General features: G+C 38.3%; 1 protein-coding gene across 1 annotated transcript in view; it reads right to left on the bottom strand.

Moving 5' to 3' along the window:
* LOC110288497 (cytochrome P450 2C38) overlaps positions 1 to 19297 on the bottom strand; it is a 41947-nt gene that overhangs the window by 11125 nt on the left and 11525 nt on the right. The window contains exons 4-5 of the mRNA XM_021154826.3: positions 15039 to 15199; positions 12914 to 13090 (exon numbers count right to left, since the gene is read on the bottom strand). Of these exons, the coding sequence (XP_021010485.1) occupies positions 12914 to 13090; positions 15039 to 15199 (338 nt within the window). The remainder of the gene's footprint in view (positions 1 to 12913; positions 13091 to 15038; positions 15200 to 19297) is intronic.

Here is a 19297-nt window from a genome sequence, read left to right as displayed (position 1 = left end):
TTAACATAAAAGAACAGGTTCTACTTGAAGATGAAATCTTGGAACAATGTCAATTAGCTGCTTTAAGAGCTTGTGAAAATGTTGAGATGCCATGAAAACTGTTGACCTTGTTTACAAAAATTATATAAGGCTCTGGAGAAGGCCTCACTGACTTATTTTTTTTTATAAAGATTGATCACAACAGTAAATAAATCCATATCTGCCTTGAATCAAGACAGGTGTTGGTAGAGACCCTAATATTCAAAACTGTGAATTCAGAATGTAAAATAGTTATTACACTACTAAAGGCAGTGTGCGTGCCGAAGGATGAATGAATAAAAAATACAAATTATATTGGTTGTAAATTATACCACGTACTAGATAGAGGGCACTGATATTAAAAGTCATGGTGCTGTAATTATGGGATATATTGACATTCTAAACAAATATTGCAAACAAGGCATCTTTAAGGATAATAGTTCTTTTTATATATAAATCAGAAAGAATATCTACATTTACAGGGTTCTGCATGTAATGCAGCAAAAGTTAACACTGGATTAATGAGTGCAGATATGATTACAAGAGAAATATCCAAGGAAATTTCTTGCTTTCAGAAAATGAAATGGGGGCCCTAACTCAAGATCCCACAGCAAAAAGTAGGAATTGTTTATCTATTGTCATCCAGGAAATGACAAGCCGACAAAACCAAACTCAACTAAGTATTGCAGATCTAATGCATGCTACTGCAGGAAGTGCAGCTCTAGAATTGGTCACAAATAACATCTTACACTATCCCCCTAAAATTCAATGTTATAAAATATGTACTGGAGTTTATGATCCTTTGTCATCAAGGACAGTAGGAATGGTCTTGGGAAAGTACAGTTTCACTTCCCAAGAATTTATTGTTTATCCATGATGGATAGATGAAGATTTGAAAGAAGAAATTAAAATAATTGCCTATGTTTTTTAAAAAAGATATGGCCCAGATATAAAACCACACACTTACAGTCACTTGAGTTTAGACAAAGATGCCAAAAATGTACAATGGAAAAAAGAAAGCATCTTTAATAAATGCTGCTGGTCTAACTGGCTGCTGTCTATAAGTAGAAGAATGAAAATAGACCTGTATTTCTCACTTTGTACAAAGCTCAAGTCCTAGTGGATCAATGACCTCAACTTAACTGAGATATACTGAATCTAATATAAGAAAGTGCGAAAGCATCTTGAACTCATGGTCACAAGGGGAAAATTCCTAAACAGAACTCCAATGCCTCATGCTCTAAGATCAAGAATTGATAAATGCGACCTCATGAAACTGGAAAGCTTCTGTAAGACAAAGGACATAGTCGATAAGACAAATCATCCACCAACAGATTGGGAAAAAAATCTTCACTAACCCCACATCTCATAAAGGGTTAAATCCAAAATATATAAAGAACTCAAGAAGTTAATTACCAAAAAAACCCAAACAATCTAGTCCAAAAATGGGATATAGACTAAACCAATAATTCACAACTGAGGAATCACAAATGCCTGAAAAGCACCTAAAGAAATGTTTGAAGTCCTTAGTGATGAGAGAAATGCAAATCAAAATGAACCTGAGATTCCACTTTCCACCAATCAGAATGGCTAAGATAAAAACCTCAGTTGACAACACTTGTTGGAGAGGATATGGAGAAAGAGGAACACTCCTCCATTGCTGGTGGGATTGCAAACTGGAATAATTATCTGGAAATCAGTCTGGAGGTTCCTCAGAAAATTGGAAATAGATCTGCCTGAAGACCCAGCCATTCCATTCTTGGGAATATACCCAAAAGATACCCCACTATGCCACAGGAGCACCTGTTCCACTATGTGTTAGCAGCCTTATTTGTGATAGCCAGAAGCTAGAAACAACCTAAATGCCCCATGACAGAAGAATGGATACGAAAATGTGGCTCATTTACACAATAGAATACTACTCAGCTATTAAGAATGAAGTCATTCTGAGTTTTGTAGGCAAATGGATGAAACTAGAAAATATCATCCTGAGCGAGGCTAAGTCAGACCGAAAAGAACATGCATGGTATGGAGTCACTAATAAGTGGATATAAGCCAAAAAAAAAAAAAAAAAAAAACAAAACAAAACAAAAACAAAAACAAAAAACAGAATAACCAAGATACAGTCCACAGAACTCAAAAGGTCAAGAATCTGAAATGGCCAAATGAGGATGCCTCAGTCTCACTTGGGAGAGAGAAGAAAGAAATCACAAATCACAAGTAAGGAGGGAGGGAGAGGCCTGGAAGGGAAAGTAGACAGCAGGGAAGAAATAGAGGATGGAGAGGGGAACCTGATCTGGTATTGTGTGAGGGAAAAGGACTAAAGTCCTGAAGGCCAGCAGAAAGAATGTAAAAAGGTAATCTCAGGAAAAAGGAGGTTGGGCTGACCCCCCAGAATGCACCAGAGACCTGGGAGGTGAGAGGCTCCCAGGACTCATAGGGAGGGACCTTTGATGAAATGCCTGACAGTAGGAAGAGGGAAATTATAGAGCCCAATTCAAGCAGGAAGACAGGACATCAAGTGAGGGACAGGTTGCCATTCCACAGTCACACCTCTGACCCATAATTGTTCCTGTCTGAAAGAATTATAGGAATGGAAATGGAGAGGAGCCTGAGGAATAGAAGGTCTAGCAACAGGCCCAAAGCAGGATCCAGCTCAAGGTGAGGAACCAAGGTCTGACACTATTACTGAGACTATGTAGTTCTCACAAAAAAGGGATCTATCATGATTGCCCTCTGAAAGACCCAACAAGCAACTAAAAGAGTCAGATGCAGATATTTGCACCAAACCAATGTACAGAAGCAGGTGACCCCTTTAGTTGAATTAGGAAAGACTGAAAGAAGCTGAGGAGAAGGGCAACCCTGTCAGAGGACCAGCAGTCTATATTAATCTGGACCCCGAGATCATTCAAGTGCTACACCACCAAACAGACAGCATATAGCAGCTGATAGGAAGCCTCCCAACACACATATAGTAGAGGATTTCTGGGTCTGTGTCCATTCATAGATGAAGCACCTAACACTCAAAACACTGGAGGCCACAGAGAGTTTAGAAGTCAGGTGGGTTGCGGGTGGAGGCATCCAAGTGGAGATGGGTGGAGTGGGAAGGAGGTGTGCTATGTGGAGCAGACAAAGGGTGGATAGGGTTGGGGAGCATGGAATGGAATATGGAGTGTAAAAATGAGTTAAAGATGAAATTCAATTAGAAAATAGATATGCAATTTAACATATGTGATAGGATTGCTCAGTTGTTACTTTTTCCCTGTATCAAAGACAAATCTGCTCGAGTTAGAATAAAGGAAGAGTTTAGAAGTACTAGAAAATACTTGTTCTGGCAATCAAATGTTAATGATCACATGCCAAAATTAAGTATGCAATTGAATGTTATCAGGAAGCAGGAGTGGGAGGGTTGGGGGGCATGGCAGGGGGAGGGTATAGGGAACTTTCGAGATAGCATTTGAAACATAAATGAAGAAAATATTTAATAAAAAAGAAATAGAAGGTTTGATAGATACAGGAGTTATTGGAACTATTAATTTATAAAAACCTGGGAATTCAGAATAACTACTTCAAAGATTCTAGATATTGGAAAGTCATCACACATAAATCAAAGTTGTGAGCAGAAGTCATATAGGAAAGCTAAGGCTTTATGTGCCTGACATAGTTGTAAACATATGGGGAACAGATTTAGTACAGCTGTGGGGAACTCAGATTAAAAATTCCCTCAAGACCAAATACACTCCCTAAAGTAAGAGGTGAAATGGAACATACTCCTAAGAAAAGTATTGAAAACTGTCGTGTAGAACAACCAAAGAATATGCAGATTTACATAAACAGGACACAACAGGCGTTGACCTTTTCATTATGTAAAGGGAGGCCACTGCTAAAATTATATTAATGCTCCTACCCATAAAATGGCTGACTAACAAGTCTAGGTGGGTAGAGCAGTGACCGATTAACTAAGCAAAAATTACACGCAATTGAGCAACTGGTAAAAGAGTAGCTTGAATCTCAACATATAGAAGAGTCTACTAGCCCATGAAATTGCCCTGTATTTGTTATAAAAAAGAAATTGTGGAAATGGAGAATGGTAACAGATTTAATAAACCAACAGGTCTGTTACAGTCTGGAAAACCTTTACATTTTTTATTACCTAAGACAAGGCCCAGGATAGTATTCATTTTAAAGGACTGCTTTTTTACTATTTCTTCTTCTTCTTTTTTTTTTACGTATTTTCCTCAATTACATTTCCAATGCTCTCCCAAAAGTCCCCCATACCATCCCCCCTCCCCCTCCACTTCCCTACCCACCCATTCCCATTTTTGGCCCAGGCGTTACCCTGTACTGGGGCATATAAAGTTTGTGTGTCCAATGGGCCTCTCTTTCCAGTGATGGCTGACTAGGCCATCTTTTGATACATATGCAGCTAGAGTCAAGAGCTCCGGGGTACTGGTCAGTTCAGAATGTTGTTCCACCTATAGGGTTGCAGATCCCTTTAGCTCCTTGGATACTTTCTCTAGCTCCTCCATTGGGAGCCCTGTGATCCATCCAATAGCTGACTGTGAGCATCCACTTCTGTGTTTGCTAGGCCCCGGCATTGTCTCACAAGAGACAGCTATATCTGGGACCTTTCAGCAAAATCTTGCTAGTGTATGCAACTACATTTCCAGAGTGGTTGCTTGTACAACCACTCTGGAAATCAGTCTGGTGGTTCCTTAGAAAATTGGACATAGTACTACCGGAGGATCCAGCAATACCCCTCCTGGGCATAAATCCAGAAGATGTCCCAACCGGTAAGAAGGACACATGCTCCACTATGTTCATAGCAGCCTTATTTATAATAGCCAGAAGCTGGAAAGAACCCAGATGCCCCTCAACAGAGGAATGGATACAGAAAATAAGGTACATTTACACAATGGAGTACTACTCAGCTATTAAAAAGAATGAATTTATGAAATTCCTAGGCAAATGGATGGACCTGGAGGGCATCATCCTGAGTGAGGTAACACAATCACAAAGGTACTCACACAATATGTATTCACTGATAAGAGGATATTAGCCCAAAACTTAGGATACCCAAGATATAAGATACAATTTGCTAAATGCATGAAACTCATGAAGAATGAAGACCAAAGTGGGGACACTATGCCCCTTCTTAGAATTGGGAACAAAACACCCATGGAAGGAGTTATAGAGACAAAGTTTGGAGCTGTGACAAAAGAATGGACCATCTAGAGACTGCCATATTCAGGGATCCACCCCATAATCAGCTTCCAAACGCTGACACCATTGCATACACTAGCTTTTTTACTATTTCATTGCAAGTTCAGGATAAGGAAAAATTGTCTTTCAATGCCTATTTATAAAGATATTCAACCTACCCTCAGGATTGGCGGGAGCCATCTTGGTTCCGGGACTCCTCTGAAAGTAGTCTGCACAGGTGAGATTGTGCCCTACAGAAGCTAATAGCTTCTGGGACAGGCGGGAGCCACAGAGCTTCTGAGACAGCGCTGGTACAGGCTCCAGACATCTGGCCACCTTCCCAGCCAGAGACAGCAGTCCATCCAGACCAGGAGGCCTTTACCTCAGGATTGGTGGAAGCCATGTTGGTTCCGGAACTCAGCTGAAAATAGTCTGCACAGGTGAGTGTGTGGACTACAGAAGCTAACAGCTTCTGTGACAGGCCAAAACAACACAGCTTCTGGGAAAGGTCCTGTTTTGGGCCTTCATCTTCGGCCAGGAGGGAGGTCCGAACGCCAGATACCTGTGCACCTACTCTGTAAGAGGAGAGCTTGCCTGCAGAGAGTGCTCTGACCACTGAAACTCAAAGGACAGAGCTAGTCTCCCAGGTCTGCTGATAGAGGGTACCAGAATCACCAGAGGAACAATCTGTAAACAGAGACAACTATATCAACTAATTCCAGAGATTACCAGATGGTGAAAGGTAAACGTAAGAATCTTACTAACAGAAACCAAGACCACTCACCATCATCAGAACCCAGCACTCCCCCTTCGCCCAGTCCAGGGCACACAAACACACATGAGAAGCTAGACCCGTTTTAAAAGCATATCTCATGATAATGGTAGAGGACATCAAAAAGGATCTTAATAACTCACTCAAAGAAATACAGGAGAACACTGCAAAACAGGTAGAAGACATTAAAGAAGAAGCACAAAAATCCCTTAAAGAATTGCAGGAAAACACAACCAAACAGGTGATGGAATTGAATAAAAGCATGCAAGACCTAAAAAGGGAAGTAGACACAGTAAAGAAAACCCAAAGTGAGGCAACACTAGAGGTAGAAACCCTAGGAAAGAAATCTGGAACCATAGATGCGAGCATCAGGAACAGAATACAAGAGATGGAAGAGAGAATCTCAGCTGCAGAAGATTCCATAGAGAACATCTGCACAACAATCAAAGAAAATGGAAAATGCAAAAAGATCCTAACTCAAAACATCCAAGAAATCGCGGACACAATGAGAAGAGCAAACCTACGGATAATAGGAGTAGATGAGAATGAAGATTTTCAACTCAAAGGACCAGCAAATATCTTCAACAAAATTATAGAAGAAAACTTCCCAAACCTAAAGTAAGACATGCACAGGAACATTCAAAGAGCCTACAGAACTCCAAATAGAATGGAACAGAAAAGATATTCACCCAACACATAATAATCAGAACAACAAATGCACTAAATAAAGATAGAATACTAAAAGCAGTAAGAGAAAAAGGTCAAGTAGCATATAAAGGCAAGCCTATCAGAATTACACCAGACTTTTCACCAGAGACTATGAAAGTCAGAAGAGCCTGGAGAGATGTTATACAGACACTAAGAGAACACAAATTCCAGCCAAGGCTACTATACCCAGCCAAACTCTCAATTAGCATAGATGGAGAAACTAAAGTATTCCACAACAAAAACCAATTTCACACATTATCTTTACACGAATCCCGCACTTTAAAGGACAATATCAGAAAAAAATCAATACAAGGACTGAAACCACATCCTAGAAAAAGGAAGAAGATAATCCTTCAACAAACCTAAATGAAGACAGCCACAAGAACAGAATGCCAACTTTAACAACAAAAATAATAGGAAGTAAAAATTACCTTTCCTTAATATCTCTTAATACCAATGGACTCAACTCCCCAATAAAAAGACATAGTCTAACAGACTGGCTACACAAACAGGACCCAACATTTTGCTGCTTACAGGAAACTCATCTCAGAGAAAAATATAGACACTACCTCAGAATGAAAGACTGGAAAACAATTTTCCAAGAAAATGGTATGAAGAAACAAGCTGGAGTAGCCATTCTAATATCTAATAAAATCGACTTCCAACCCAAAGTCATCAAAAAAGAGAAGGAGGGGCACTTCATACTCGTCAAAGTTAAAATCCTCCAAGATAAACTATCCAATCTGAATATCTATGCTCCAAATACAAGGGCAGCCACCTTCATTAAAGAAACTTTAGTAAAGCTCAAAGAACACATGGCACCTCATACAATAATAGTGGGAGACTTCAACACACCACTTTCATCAATGAACAGATCATGGAAACAGAAACTAAACAGGGACACAGTGAAACTAACAGAAGTTATGAAACAAATGGATCTAACAGATATCTACAAAACATTTTATCCTAAAACATAAAGATATACCTTCTTCTCAGCACCTCATGGTATCTCCTCCAAAATTGACCACATTATTGGTCACAAAACGGGCCTCAGCAAATACAAAAATATTGAAATCGTCACATGCATCCTCTCAGACCACCATGGATTAAGGCTGATCTTCATTAACAAAATAAATAATAGAAAGCCAACATTCATGTGGAAACTGATCAACATTCTCCTCAATGATTCTTTGGTCAAGGAATGAATAAAGAAAGAAATTAAGGACTTTTTGGAGTTTAATGAAAATGAAGCCACAAGATACCCAAACTTATGGGACACAATGAAAGCATTTCTAAGAGGAAAACTCATAGCTCTGAGTGCCTCCAAAAAGAAACTAGAGAGAGCACACATTAGCAGCTTGACAACACAACTAAAAGCTCTAAAAAAAAAGGAAGCAAATTCACCCAAGAGGAGTAGATGGCAGGAAATAATCAAACTCAGGGGCCAAATCAACCAAGTAGTAACAAGAACTATTCAAAGTTTCAACCAATGGAGGAGCTGGTTCTTCAAGATAGATAAACCCTTAGGCAGACTCACTAGAGGGCACAGGGAAAGCATCCTAATTAACAAAGTCAGAAATGAAAAGTAGACATAACAACAAATCCTGAAGAAATCCAAAACACCATCAGATCCTTCTACAAAAGGCTATAATCAACAAAAACTGGAGAACCTGGATGAAATGGACAAGTTTCTAGACAGATACCAGATACCAAAGTTAAATCAAGATCAGGTTAATGATCTAAACAGTCCTATATCCCCTAAATAAATAGAAGCAGTCATTAATAGTCTCCCAACCAAAAAAAACAAAAACAAAAAAAAAAACAAAAACAAAAACAAACAAACAAACAAAAAAAAACCCAGGACCAGATGGGTTTAGTGCAGAGTTCTATCAGACCTTAAAAATGGTCTAATTCCAGTTCCTCACAAACTATTCCACACACTAGAAACAGAAGTTACTCTACCCAACTCATTCTATGAAGCCACAATTACTCTGATACTTAAACCACAAAAAGACCCAACAAAGATTGAGAACTTCAGACCAATTTCCCTTATGAATATCAAAGCAAAAATCCTCAATAAATTTCTCCCTAACCGAATCCAAGAACACATCAAAACATTCATCCATTCTGACCAAGTAGGTTTCATCCCAGGGATGCAGGGATGGTTTAATATATGGAAATCCATCAACATAATCCAGTATATAAACAAACTCAAAAACAAAAAACCCATCATCATCTCATTAGATTTGGAGAAAGCATTTGACAAAATCCAACACCCATCATGATAAACGTCTTGGAAAGATCAGGAATTCAAGGCCCATACCTAGCCATGATAAAAGCAATCTACAGCAAAACAGTAGCCAACATCAAAGTAAATGGTGAGAAGCTGGAAGCAAACCCACTAAAATCAGGGACTAGGCTGTCCATTCTCTCCCTACCTATTCAATATTGTACTTGAAGTCCTAGCCAGAACAATTAGACAACAATAGAAGATCAAGGGGATACAAATTGGAAAGGAAGAAGTCAAAATATCACTTTTTGCAGATGATATGATAGTATATATAAGTGACCCTAAATATTCCACCAGAGAACCCCTAAACCTGATAAACAGCTTCAGTGCAGTAGCTGGATATAAAATTAACTCAAACAAGTCAATGGCATTTCTGTAAACAAAGGATAAACAGGCTGAGAAAGAAATTAGGGAAACAACACTCTTCTCAATAGTCACAAATAATATAAAATACCTTGGCATGACTCTATCTAAGGAAGTGAAAGATAAGTATGATAAGAACTTCAAGTCTCTGAAGAAATTAAAGAAGATCTCAGATGGACAGATCTCCCATGCTCATGAATTGGCAGGATCAATACAGTAAAAATGGCTATCTTGCCAAGAGCAATCTACAGATTCAATGCAATCCCCATCAAAATTCCAAATCAATTCTTCAACGAATTAGAAAGGGTAATTGACAGATTCATCTGGAATAACAAAAAATCTAGGATAGTAAAAACTCTTCTCCAGGATAAAAGAACCTCTGGTGGAATCACCATGCCGGACCTAAAGCTTTACTACAGAGCAATTGTGATAAAAACTGCATGGTACTGGTATAGTGATAGACAAGTAGACCAATGGAACAGAATTTAAGACTCAGAGATGAACCTACACACCTATGGTCACTTGATCTTTGACAAGGGAGCTAAAACCGTCCAGTGGAAAAAAAAGACAGCATTTTCAACAAATGGTCCTGGCACAACTGGCAGTTATCATGTAGAAGAATGCAAATTGATCCATTCCTATCTCCTTGTACTAAGGTCAAATCTAAGTGGGTTAAGGAACTCCACATAAAACCAGAGACACTGAAACTTATAGAGGAGAAAGTAGGAAAAAGCCTCAAAGATATGGGTACAGGGGAAAAATTCCTGAATAGAAAAGCTATGGCTTGTGCTGTAAGATTGCGAATCAACAAATGGGACCTCATAAAGTTGCAAACCTTCCTCAAGGCAAAAGACACCGTCAATAAGACAAAAAGAACACCAAGAGATTGGGAAAGGATCTTTACCTATTCTAAATAAGATAGGGGACTATTATCCAATATATATAAAGAACTCAAGAAGGTGGACTCCAGAAAATCAAATATCCCCATTAAAAAATGGGGCTCAGAACTGAACAAAGAATTCTCACCTTAGGAATACCGAATGGCGGAGAAACACCTGAAAAAATGTTCAACATCCTTAATCATCAGGGAAATGCAAATCAAAACAACCCTGAGATTCCACCTCACACCAGTCAGAATGGCTAAGATTAAAAATTCAGGTGACAGCAGATGCTGGTGAGGATGTGGAGAAAGAGGAACACTCCGCCGTTGTTGGTGGGATTGCAAGTTTGTACAACCAATCTGGAAATCAGTCTGGCGGTTCCTCAGAAAACTGGTTATATTACTACCGGAGGATCCCGCAATACCTCTCCTGGGCATATATCCAGAAGATGTTCCAACCGCTAACAAGGACACATGCTCAACTATTTTCATAGCAGCCTTATTTATAATAGCCAGAAGCTGGAAAGAACCCAGATGCCCCTCAACAGAGGAAAGGATACAGAAAATGTGGTACATTTACACAATGGAATACTACTCAGCTATTAAAAAGAATGAATTTATGAAATTCCTAGGCAAATGAATGGACCTGGTGGGTACCATCCTGAGTCAGGTAACCCAATCACAGAGGAACTCACACAATATGTACTCACTGACATGTGGATATTACCCCAGAAACTTAGGATACCCAAGATATAAGATACAATTTGCTAAATGCATGAAACTCAAGAAGAATGAAGACCAAAGTGTGGACACTTTTCCCCTTCTTAGAATTGGGAACAAAACACCCATTGAAGGAGTTACAGAGACAAAGTTTGGAGCTGTGTCAAAAGGATGTACCATCTAGTGCCTGCCATATCCAGGGATCCATCCTATAATCATCCTCCAAACGCTGACACCATTGCATACACTAGCAAGATTTTGCTGAAAGGACCCAGATATAGCTGTCTCTTGTGAGACTATGCCAGGGCCTAGCAAACACAGAAGTGGATGCTCACAGTCAGCTATTGGATGGATCACAGGGCTCCCAATGGAGGAGCTAGAGAAAGTATCCAAGGAGCTAAAGGGATCTGCATCCCTATAGATGGAACAACATTCTGAACTGACCAGTACCCTGGAGCTCTTGACTCTAGCAGCATATATATCAAAAGATGGTCTAGTCGGCCATCACTGGAAAGAGAGGCCCATTGTACACACAAACTTTATATGCCCCAGTACAGGGGAATGCCAGGGCCAAAAATGGGAATGGGTGGGTAGGGAAGGTGGGGGTATGGGGGACTTTTGGGAGAGCATTGGAAATGTAATTGAGGAAAATACGTAATAATAATTAAAAAAAAAACTGCTTCACCCCATGACCTTCATTGTCTGTTGCCTCCTAGAGTATTGGGAACAGGAGAGGGTATAAAAGTCCAGCAGAGCCTGTGATTTGGTCAAATGGATTGGGCAGAAGGCAAGAGAATTATGCAAGAGACAGAAGAGTAGAGTTAGAGAGTAGAAGAGAAGATTGCTGGAGACAAATGAGCTACGAGAAGCTGAGCTGTGTCAGAGACTATATTGCCAAGAAACAGGAAAAAAAAAACTATAAGAAAAGTTGCAAAATAAAGAAGAAAAAACCCTAAAAGGTACAGGAAAGCAGTGATCAGTAGTGGAGGTTGTGTGTTTTTTCATAATGATAGGATGCTTTTCAACTAGAAAATTGGCAGTGGCAATGTTTTTTTAGGCAAATAAAATACAACCATAAAATAAATGTAATATGGTTACTGCCTTGAGGTACCACATATGCATACTGGACTGACTTTTTGGATTATAGTCTTACAAAAATACAAATTTAATTCATCTAAATAACCAAAGATATAACAAAATTCAAGAAACTAGATACTTGGGTTTTAACTATTGCTATAGAATTACGGGAGAAAGAACTCATGGTGTTGAACCACTAGCAAAGGGGCCATCAATATAGATGGAGCAGAATCAATATGCACTACAAACCCCAAACATCAACTGATTTTTACTATATCCCAAGAAAATTAAATGGTAATTTGTCTTTTGAATAAACTGCACAGTGCCAACACAGTCCATGCACCAAAGTAAAGCAATGGTTACAAATCCTTAATCACTTCCTGGAAAAAAAAGTTAACTTGTAGTTTAATTTATACAGAAAGCCTTGCTCTTTGATACACCAACTCTTTTCCTACCACATGACACTCCATTCACCATCTAGTCCTTCAGAAATTAACTTTTATACCTACCATTTTTTTTAAAACAATATGGCTAGATCAAGTTTAATCCACTAGAATTGCAGGAAATGCTGCCATACAATAGATGCTTTTATGGTGCCAATATTCACACTTCCATGATGGTTGGTTACTTTTTACTTGATTAGAATTTTATCCCATCTTTCCTGCCCTTTGGGTTGTTTTCTCAACAGCCAATGCAAAGTCAATAGAATCTGGTGAACAAATTCCCTTTATGTTTCCAGTATCTCTATGGTTCATTCCAAGATATAACATATACAGAAATGTTCTTCAAATATACTTACTTGAAACATCTTTGACAAACATTTCAATGTTCAAGAAACCAGAAAATGCTTGAACAATAAAATAATCTTATATTAACATTTTACCTGTTTTTGTTTAATCAGGAAATAATCGATAAAGTCACGAGGGTTTGTAACATCCAGTGATGCTTGGTGTTCTTTTATTTTCTCCAACAGGTAACTTCTAATATATTTGACGTTTTTTAGTACTTTGTGATGACTTCCTGGACAATAGTCAATGAGCAAGGGGAAATTATTGCAGACCTGTAATATCAGATCAAAAATTTATTTTGTTAAGGTGTCTTGCTTTAATTTAGGTATGTGTGTGAATGTATGTAAATCTGTTTCTGTGTTTCTGTGTCTGTGTTTGTGTGCCAGTTTGTATGTTTACACATACACATGCATTGTGAAATTTATGTATGGGTGCCTTTGAAGGTCTGATGTATCAGATCCTCTGAAGGTAGTTGTTTAGAGTCACCTGACATGGGTGATGAGATTTAGACTCAGGTAATATGGAAGGCAACACACATCCTTAACCACTGGTGAATCTCTCCACTCACTGACTGTAGGTATAATGCAAGTGTATACTCCAGAAAGTTTATCCTTCTATCATGCAAATGCTGATTTCTCTATCCCACTATCTGGTGTCAATCTGACACAGCATTATAATGCTTATGTGAAGAATCTGCTGCATCAACTTTGTATAAACCATGCTCACCATTTATTCTCTGACTTGTCAATAACAGCTGGAAAACCCAATAACTATGCAACAGAAATATTAGTGCAGGACTTCCACCAGCTGCGGGAAGAGGGAGGGAAAGAGAGGAAGCGAGTATTCAGCATGAGGAAGGGGTTCTGAGAGAAATCACTATGCAATTTACACCCAGAGAGTCAGACAAGTTAAAAATGCAAATGTCTGTGGATTTTGCTGGTAAGTAGCCAGATTAGATTAGAGAATTGGAATAGAATTATAATGCCTAATTAATGTATTTTAAATTAAAAATTATCACTTCTTTCTGTACTACTAATGTGGAACAAGATAGCATAAAGAAAAATAGCCTATGTATTTACCACATACATATATATTAATATTCATTATACATCTGCCAAAGAACCTTTTAAAATAAACACATGTAAATAAAAATATGTACAGTATATAGAAAGACCAACTTGAGTTTATAGATTCAGACATGAATAAAAATAATGTCCAACATAAGGAAGATGTGTTCCAATTCATGCACAGAGCAATTCTCTATGATAGTAGATAGAATTGAGTAACAAATTCCTGAATCAATTGATAAATAATCATAAATTTCAGCATTCATGAATTCTTTTTAGTATAAAGCATAATTATGACAATTCCTAGAAGGTTTCTATCATTTTCCCTACAAATTTGGAGTATTATATGATATAATTTATTGACATTGACAGTTTTCAAATCATAGAAGTAGAAAATTGAGTGAGTTGATTAACATCAAAAGGGTATATTTAACTCCTGTAAACCAGGCTCACCATGGAGTAAATATTCAGAAGATGGTGGGCCTTCTAAGGACCTTGAAAGCAAATGTACATCATACCTCTTACAGGTTTGTCTATTATCTCACAGTCATTCTTTATTCAGAGTTCAGGAGTTGCCAGTTCAGCCTAGGACAAGCATGTAAGGATATTTGTGGCCCATACAGCATTGAACTGCTTATATTCTCATTTCTACCTGTTACATCATCACTAAGATTCTGTCTCAAATATCAAACTACTGAAACTACTCAAGGTTTCCTGGCACATTTCATTACTATTAATATTCCTTCTCTTTTAAGAAAATATTCTTTCTAAACTAAAATATCCCTGCCTAGAATTATGATGGACATTGCTTAGTAATTTAAAGAATACAAGAATTCTGCACAAAGGCATGTCTTGTGAGTGACTGGGCATACTTCTAGATGTAAATGCTATACTTGATACCAATAGTTCTGTGTACATCCGTGGGAAAATAAATGGAGAAGGAGCTAGAAGAATTGATCCAACCTAGCCTTTTCCTTAGTTTTTATATTGGCATAGCAGAGGGCTGATGACTCCATTCCAGATATTCTTTCCATAATACACTGGTCAGAACCAAGGTGTCTTGTCACCTCACTTTTTGGTCCATATTGAATTTTATCTGTGGCAATAAAGCACCATATGTGTTCTCAAGGAGGAAAAAAATTCTTGACTTCACCTGCAACCATGGGGAGCTCAGAATCTTGATATTCTCATTTAGTTTTTCCATGAGCATAAGAAAATCTTTATCCTTGTAATCAAAACGATCCTGAAAAATAATGGAGCAGATGACATTGCATGGAGCACAGCTCAGAATGAATGTGGGGTCACAAGGTGAGCCTGAAGATTGAGAAAATAATTAGAAAAATAACATTAAGGTAGGCAAAGAAGATATGTTGCTTCTGTTAACAGGTGAAAATTTGTTAGGAACATCTTGTCTACAATTTTCCTCACAGCTCAGCATTTGTTATACATAAAATTGACATATCACTTTGATCTTAAACTTAAAATGGCCTTAACTTCACTAGTTAAATAAGATCAGAGCATATTTGATATACTAATTTCAACAGTTTTAGCTCTCTTCTATACTGAAAGAAAAGAAAAACTATACAATCATAAAATTTCAGGTATTCAGAACATAATTATATCTTACTTCAATGCTTATATGCTATATGATACTCAGAAGAAAATAGAGAAATGTACACATGGAAGCTCTGTATCCACAATGAGTAAGTCAATAAAGCAAGTATTCATCCAAGGAAAGAGGAAGTGGCAATACCGCAGTTGAGTTTATACATGAGAGGAAAAACCATGATGAGAAATCCTCTTTGTTACACAAGAAGATTTGCAACCTAGTTCTCTGTGGATGTGTTAACATTATTAAATAAAATGAAAAGTTTTGTTTTCCAGTTAAATTCTAGGAGGGGAATCCAACCTGAAGGAAGTGACAAAGACTTCTCTTTTTTATTTTATTAGTGAAAGCAATGGATTTTTTTCTGAATATTGTGTATGTCTTATTGCCCAATTTCGACTACAAGCCAGTGTTCACAGAATGGGGGCAGAGAGATTAAGAAACTTCAGTGAGGAACTTCAGTACACAAGATGCTAGAAGATGGATGAGACAGCTCAGGGGTATAAATGTTCAGGAAGTGGTATCCAAGTTACAGAAAAGAGAAACATTCTGTTACGCCTTTTTCTCAGTTGTGGAAGTGCTCCTGAAAGATGAACAGAAAGGTCAAATCAGATACCTGAGAACCCAGAAAGGACATTGGAAATAATTGGGGAACAGCTTCAAAACTGCATAGTTAGGGGGATCAGAAACACTTTTCTAACTTCTATGAGCACCAGGCATGCAAGTGATGCACACATATATGTACAATAAATATTTATATGAATAACAAAAATAAACAAAATTTTAGAGGTATAACAATTCTGGGGAGGAGGGAATAGAAAAAATTGGAAATGGAATAGCCAGAAAAGTAATGATATGTGAGTGTGTTCAAAGCACATTTTACAGAATTCTAAATGTCTTTATGAATCCCACATTATAAACAGTATTAAAGAAAATGTTATCAGAAAATAACTATATGCTAATTATGTTCCATCACACTACACAACATGTTTTGGCAAAACTTAGATGCATAGGATTGTAAACATTTTCCAAGATGATCATCAAATTTCTTTACACATATAATGCATAAAATTATGTATCATATTTATATGCATTATCTTCCATGCTTAAATATCACAAGGAAATTTTTAAAATTTCATATTACCTGTGAGCATACAGGCTCAGGTGTGTGTGTGTGTGTGTGTGTGTGTGTGTGTGTCTGAATACCTGGAAAGTCCAGGATAACATGTTGGCCCTCAGGGTGCTTCCTGATATGGTTGCTGGGAACCCTCCCAGCTGCTCCTCTGGAGGAACACACCAAACTCTCTCAGGTGATAAGCCATCTCTACAGCTCTCAGAAAAGTTTCTTCTGATGTTCTCTCTAGAGTGAATATGCTTTGATAAAATGATTGGTACTCTTTATATTCCAGGAGATCCTGAATTTAATTCTGTAGACCTCACATAAGAATCACTAAAATGGGGCACAAACTTTGCAGTTAGTCCCACGGTCCACAGAGGACTCTCCACAAAATCTTAGAATCACTGGGGAGAGGAAAACAACATTGGTTCTAATCCAAATGTGACAGGACTGTGACAGCAGGAGCAAAGACACAGGAGCCCTGCCTGACCAGCGGCTCGCATTCCTCTTGATCAGTACTGGTATACTTTGGTTTCGAACACATCAGACAGCCCTCCAGTCCTCAGAGGAGATACCACTTCCAGCCACTGCAACAAGCCCAGGATCTTAGGATTCCAGGATCCCAGGACAACAGGAGCTTGGTCACACCAGGATTTTAGGGTATCAGAGGAAGCTTGACTTCCAAGAACTCTGACATACCCAGAATCTCAGGTTCACAGGAGCCTGGAATCACAGCATCACACAGAAAGCTGGACTCTAAGGAGTCCAGAATCAACCTGGATTATGGAAAGACAGACTACAATCACGTATATTGAGGGCAGAAAACACTTGAGATAATCAGATGGCAAGAGGCAAATGTAAGAACAGAAGCAACAGAAACCAAGGTTACTTGGCATCATCAGAACCAAACTCTCCCACCATAGCAAGTCCTGGATAAACCATCACACCAGAAAAGCAAGATATGGATCTACAGTCATTTTTCATGATGATGATGGAGGACTTTAAGAAGGAAATACAGGAAAAAAAAACAGGTAAACAGATAGGAGCCCTTAAAGAGGAAATACAAAAATCCCTTAGAGAGTTACAGGAAAATACTACCAAAAGGTAAAAGAATTGAACAAAACTATGAAGGATTTAAAAATGGAAGTAGAAACAATAAAGAAATTGCAAAGGGAGACAATTCTGGAGATAGAAATCCTAGGAAACAAATCAGGAACCATAGGCCTAAGCATCAGCAACAGAATTCAGGAGATGGAAGAGAGAATTTCAAGTGTAGAAGATTCCATAGAAAACATGGACACAACAATCAAAGAAAATACAAAAGCCAAAAAGATCCTAACGAAAAATATCCAGAAAATCCAGGACACAACGAGAAGAGCAAACCTAAGGATAATATGTATAGATGAGAATGAATATTTTCAGCTTAAAGGGCCAGTAAATATCTTCAACAAAATTATAGGAGAAAACTTCCCTAACCTAAAGAAAGAGATACCCATGAAGATACAAGAAGCTTACATAACTCCAAATAGACAGGACCAGAAAAGAAATTCCTCACAACCCATAGGTGCCTGCCTGGGAGGGCTCTGACTGCCAGAGCAGGTGAGAAGCCATCATTTGTCCCATGTCCCTCAGAGACCAGTCTGTGCAGGTGAGCATGAATACTGCAGAGGCAACACATCTTCTGGGACAGGCCCTGTTTTGGGCCTTCATATTCAGCCAGGAGGCATGTCTGAATGTTAGACCTCTCTGTACCTTCCCTATAAAGGAGAGCTTGCCTGCAGAGAGTACCCTGACCATTGAGACTCAGGAGAGAGCTGGACTCCCAGGACTGCAGACAGAGGATAACAGAATCATGGGAGGAACAAGTTCCAACCAGAGACAACTATAACAACTAACTCCAGAGATTACCAGATGGCTAAAGGCAAATGGAAGAATATTACTAACAGAAACCAAGACCATTCACCATCATCAGAATCCAGCACTTCGACTTCAGCCAGTCCTGCATACCCCAACACACCCAAAAAGCAAGACTCGGATTTAAAATCACATTTCATGATGCTGGTAGAGGACATCAAGAAGGACAGTAATAACCCACTTAAAGAAATACAGAATAGTGCTAAAGAGGAGGAAGCCCTTAAAAAGGAAACACAAAAATCCCCTAAAGAGCTACAGGAAAACACAACCCAACAGGTGATGGAATTGAACAAACCATCCAAGACACAAAAATGGAAGTAGAAACAATAAAGAAAACCCAAAGTGAGACAACTATGGAGATAGAAATCCTAGGAAAGAAAACAGGAACTATAGATGTGAGCATCAGCAATAGAATACAAGAGATGGAAGGGAGAATCTCAGATGCAGAAGATTCCATAGAGAGCATGGGCACAACAATTAAAGAAAATGCAAAATGCAAAAAGATCCTAAATCAAAACATCCAGGAATTCAAGGACACAATGAAAAGACCAAACCTATGGATAATAGGAGTAGATGAGAATGAAGATTTTCAACTTAAGGGGCAGCAAATATCTTCAACAAAATTATAGAAGAAAACTCCCCAACTTAAAGAAAGAGATGCCCATGAACATACAAGAAGCCTAAAGAACTCCAAATAGACTGGACCAGAAAAGAAATTCCTCCCAACACATAATAATCAGAACAACAAATACACTAAATAAAGATAAAATATTAA

The sequence above is a fragment of the Mus caroli genome, unplaced genomic scaffold, assembly GCF_978045245.1.
Source record: "Mus caroli unplaced genomic scaffold, Mus_caroli_1 scaffold_20, whole genome shotgun sequence".
NCBI classification, from domain to species: Eukaryota; Metazoa; Chordata; class Mammalia; order Rodentia; family Muridae; genus Mus; species Mus caroli.
This window is presented reverse-complemented; position numbering and strand designations above follow the sequence as displayed.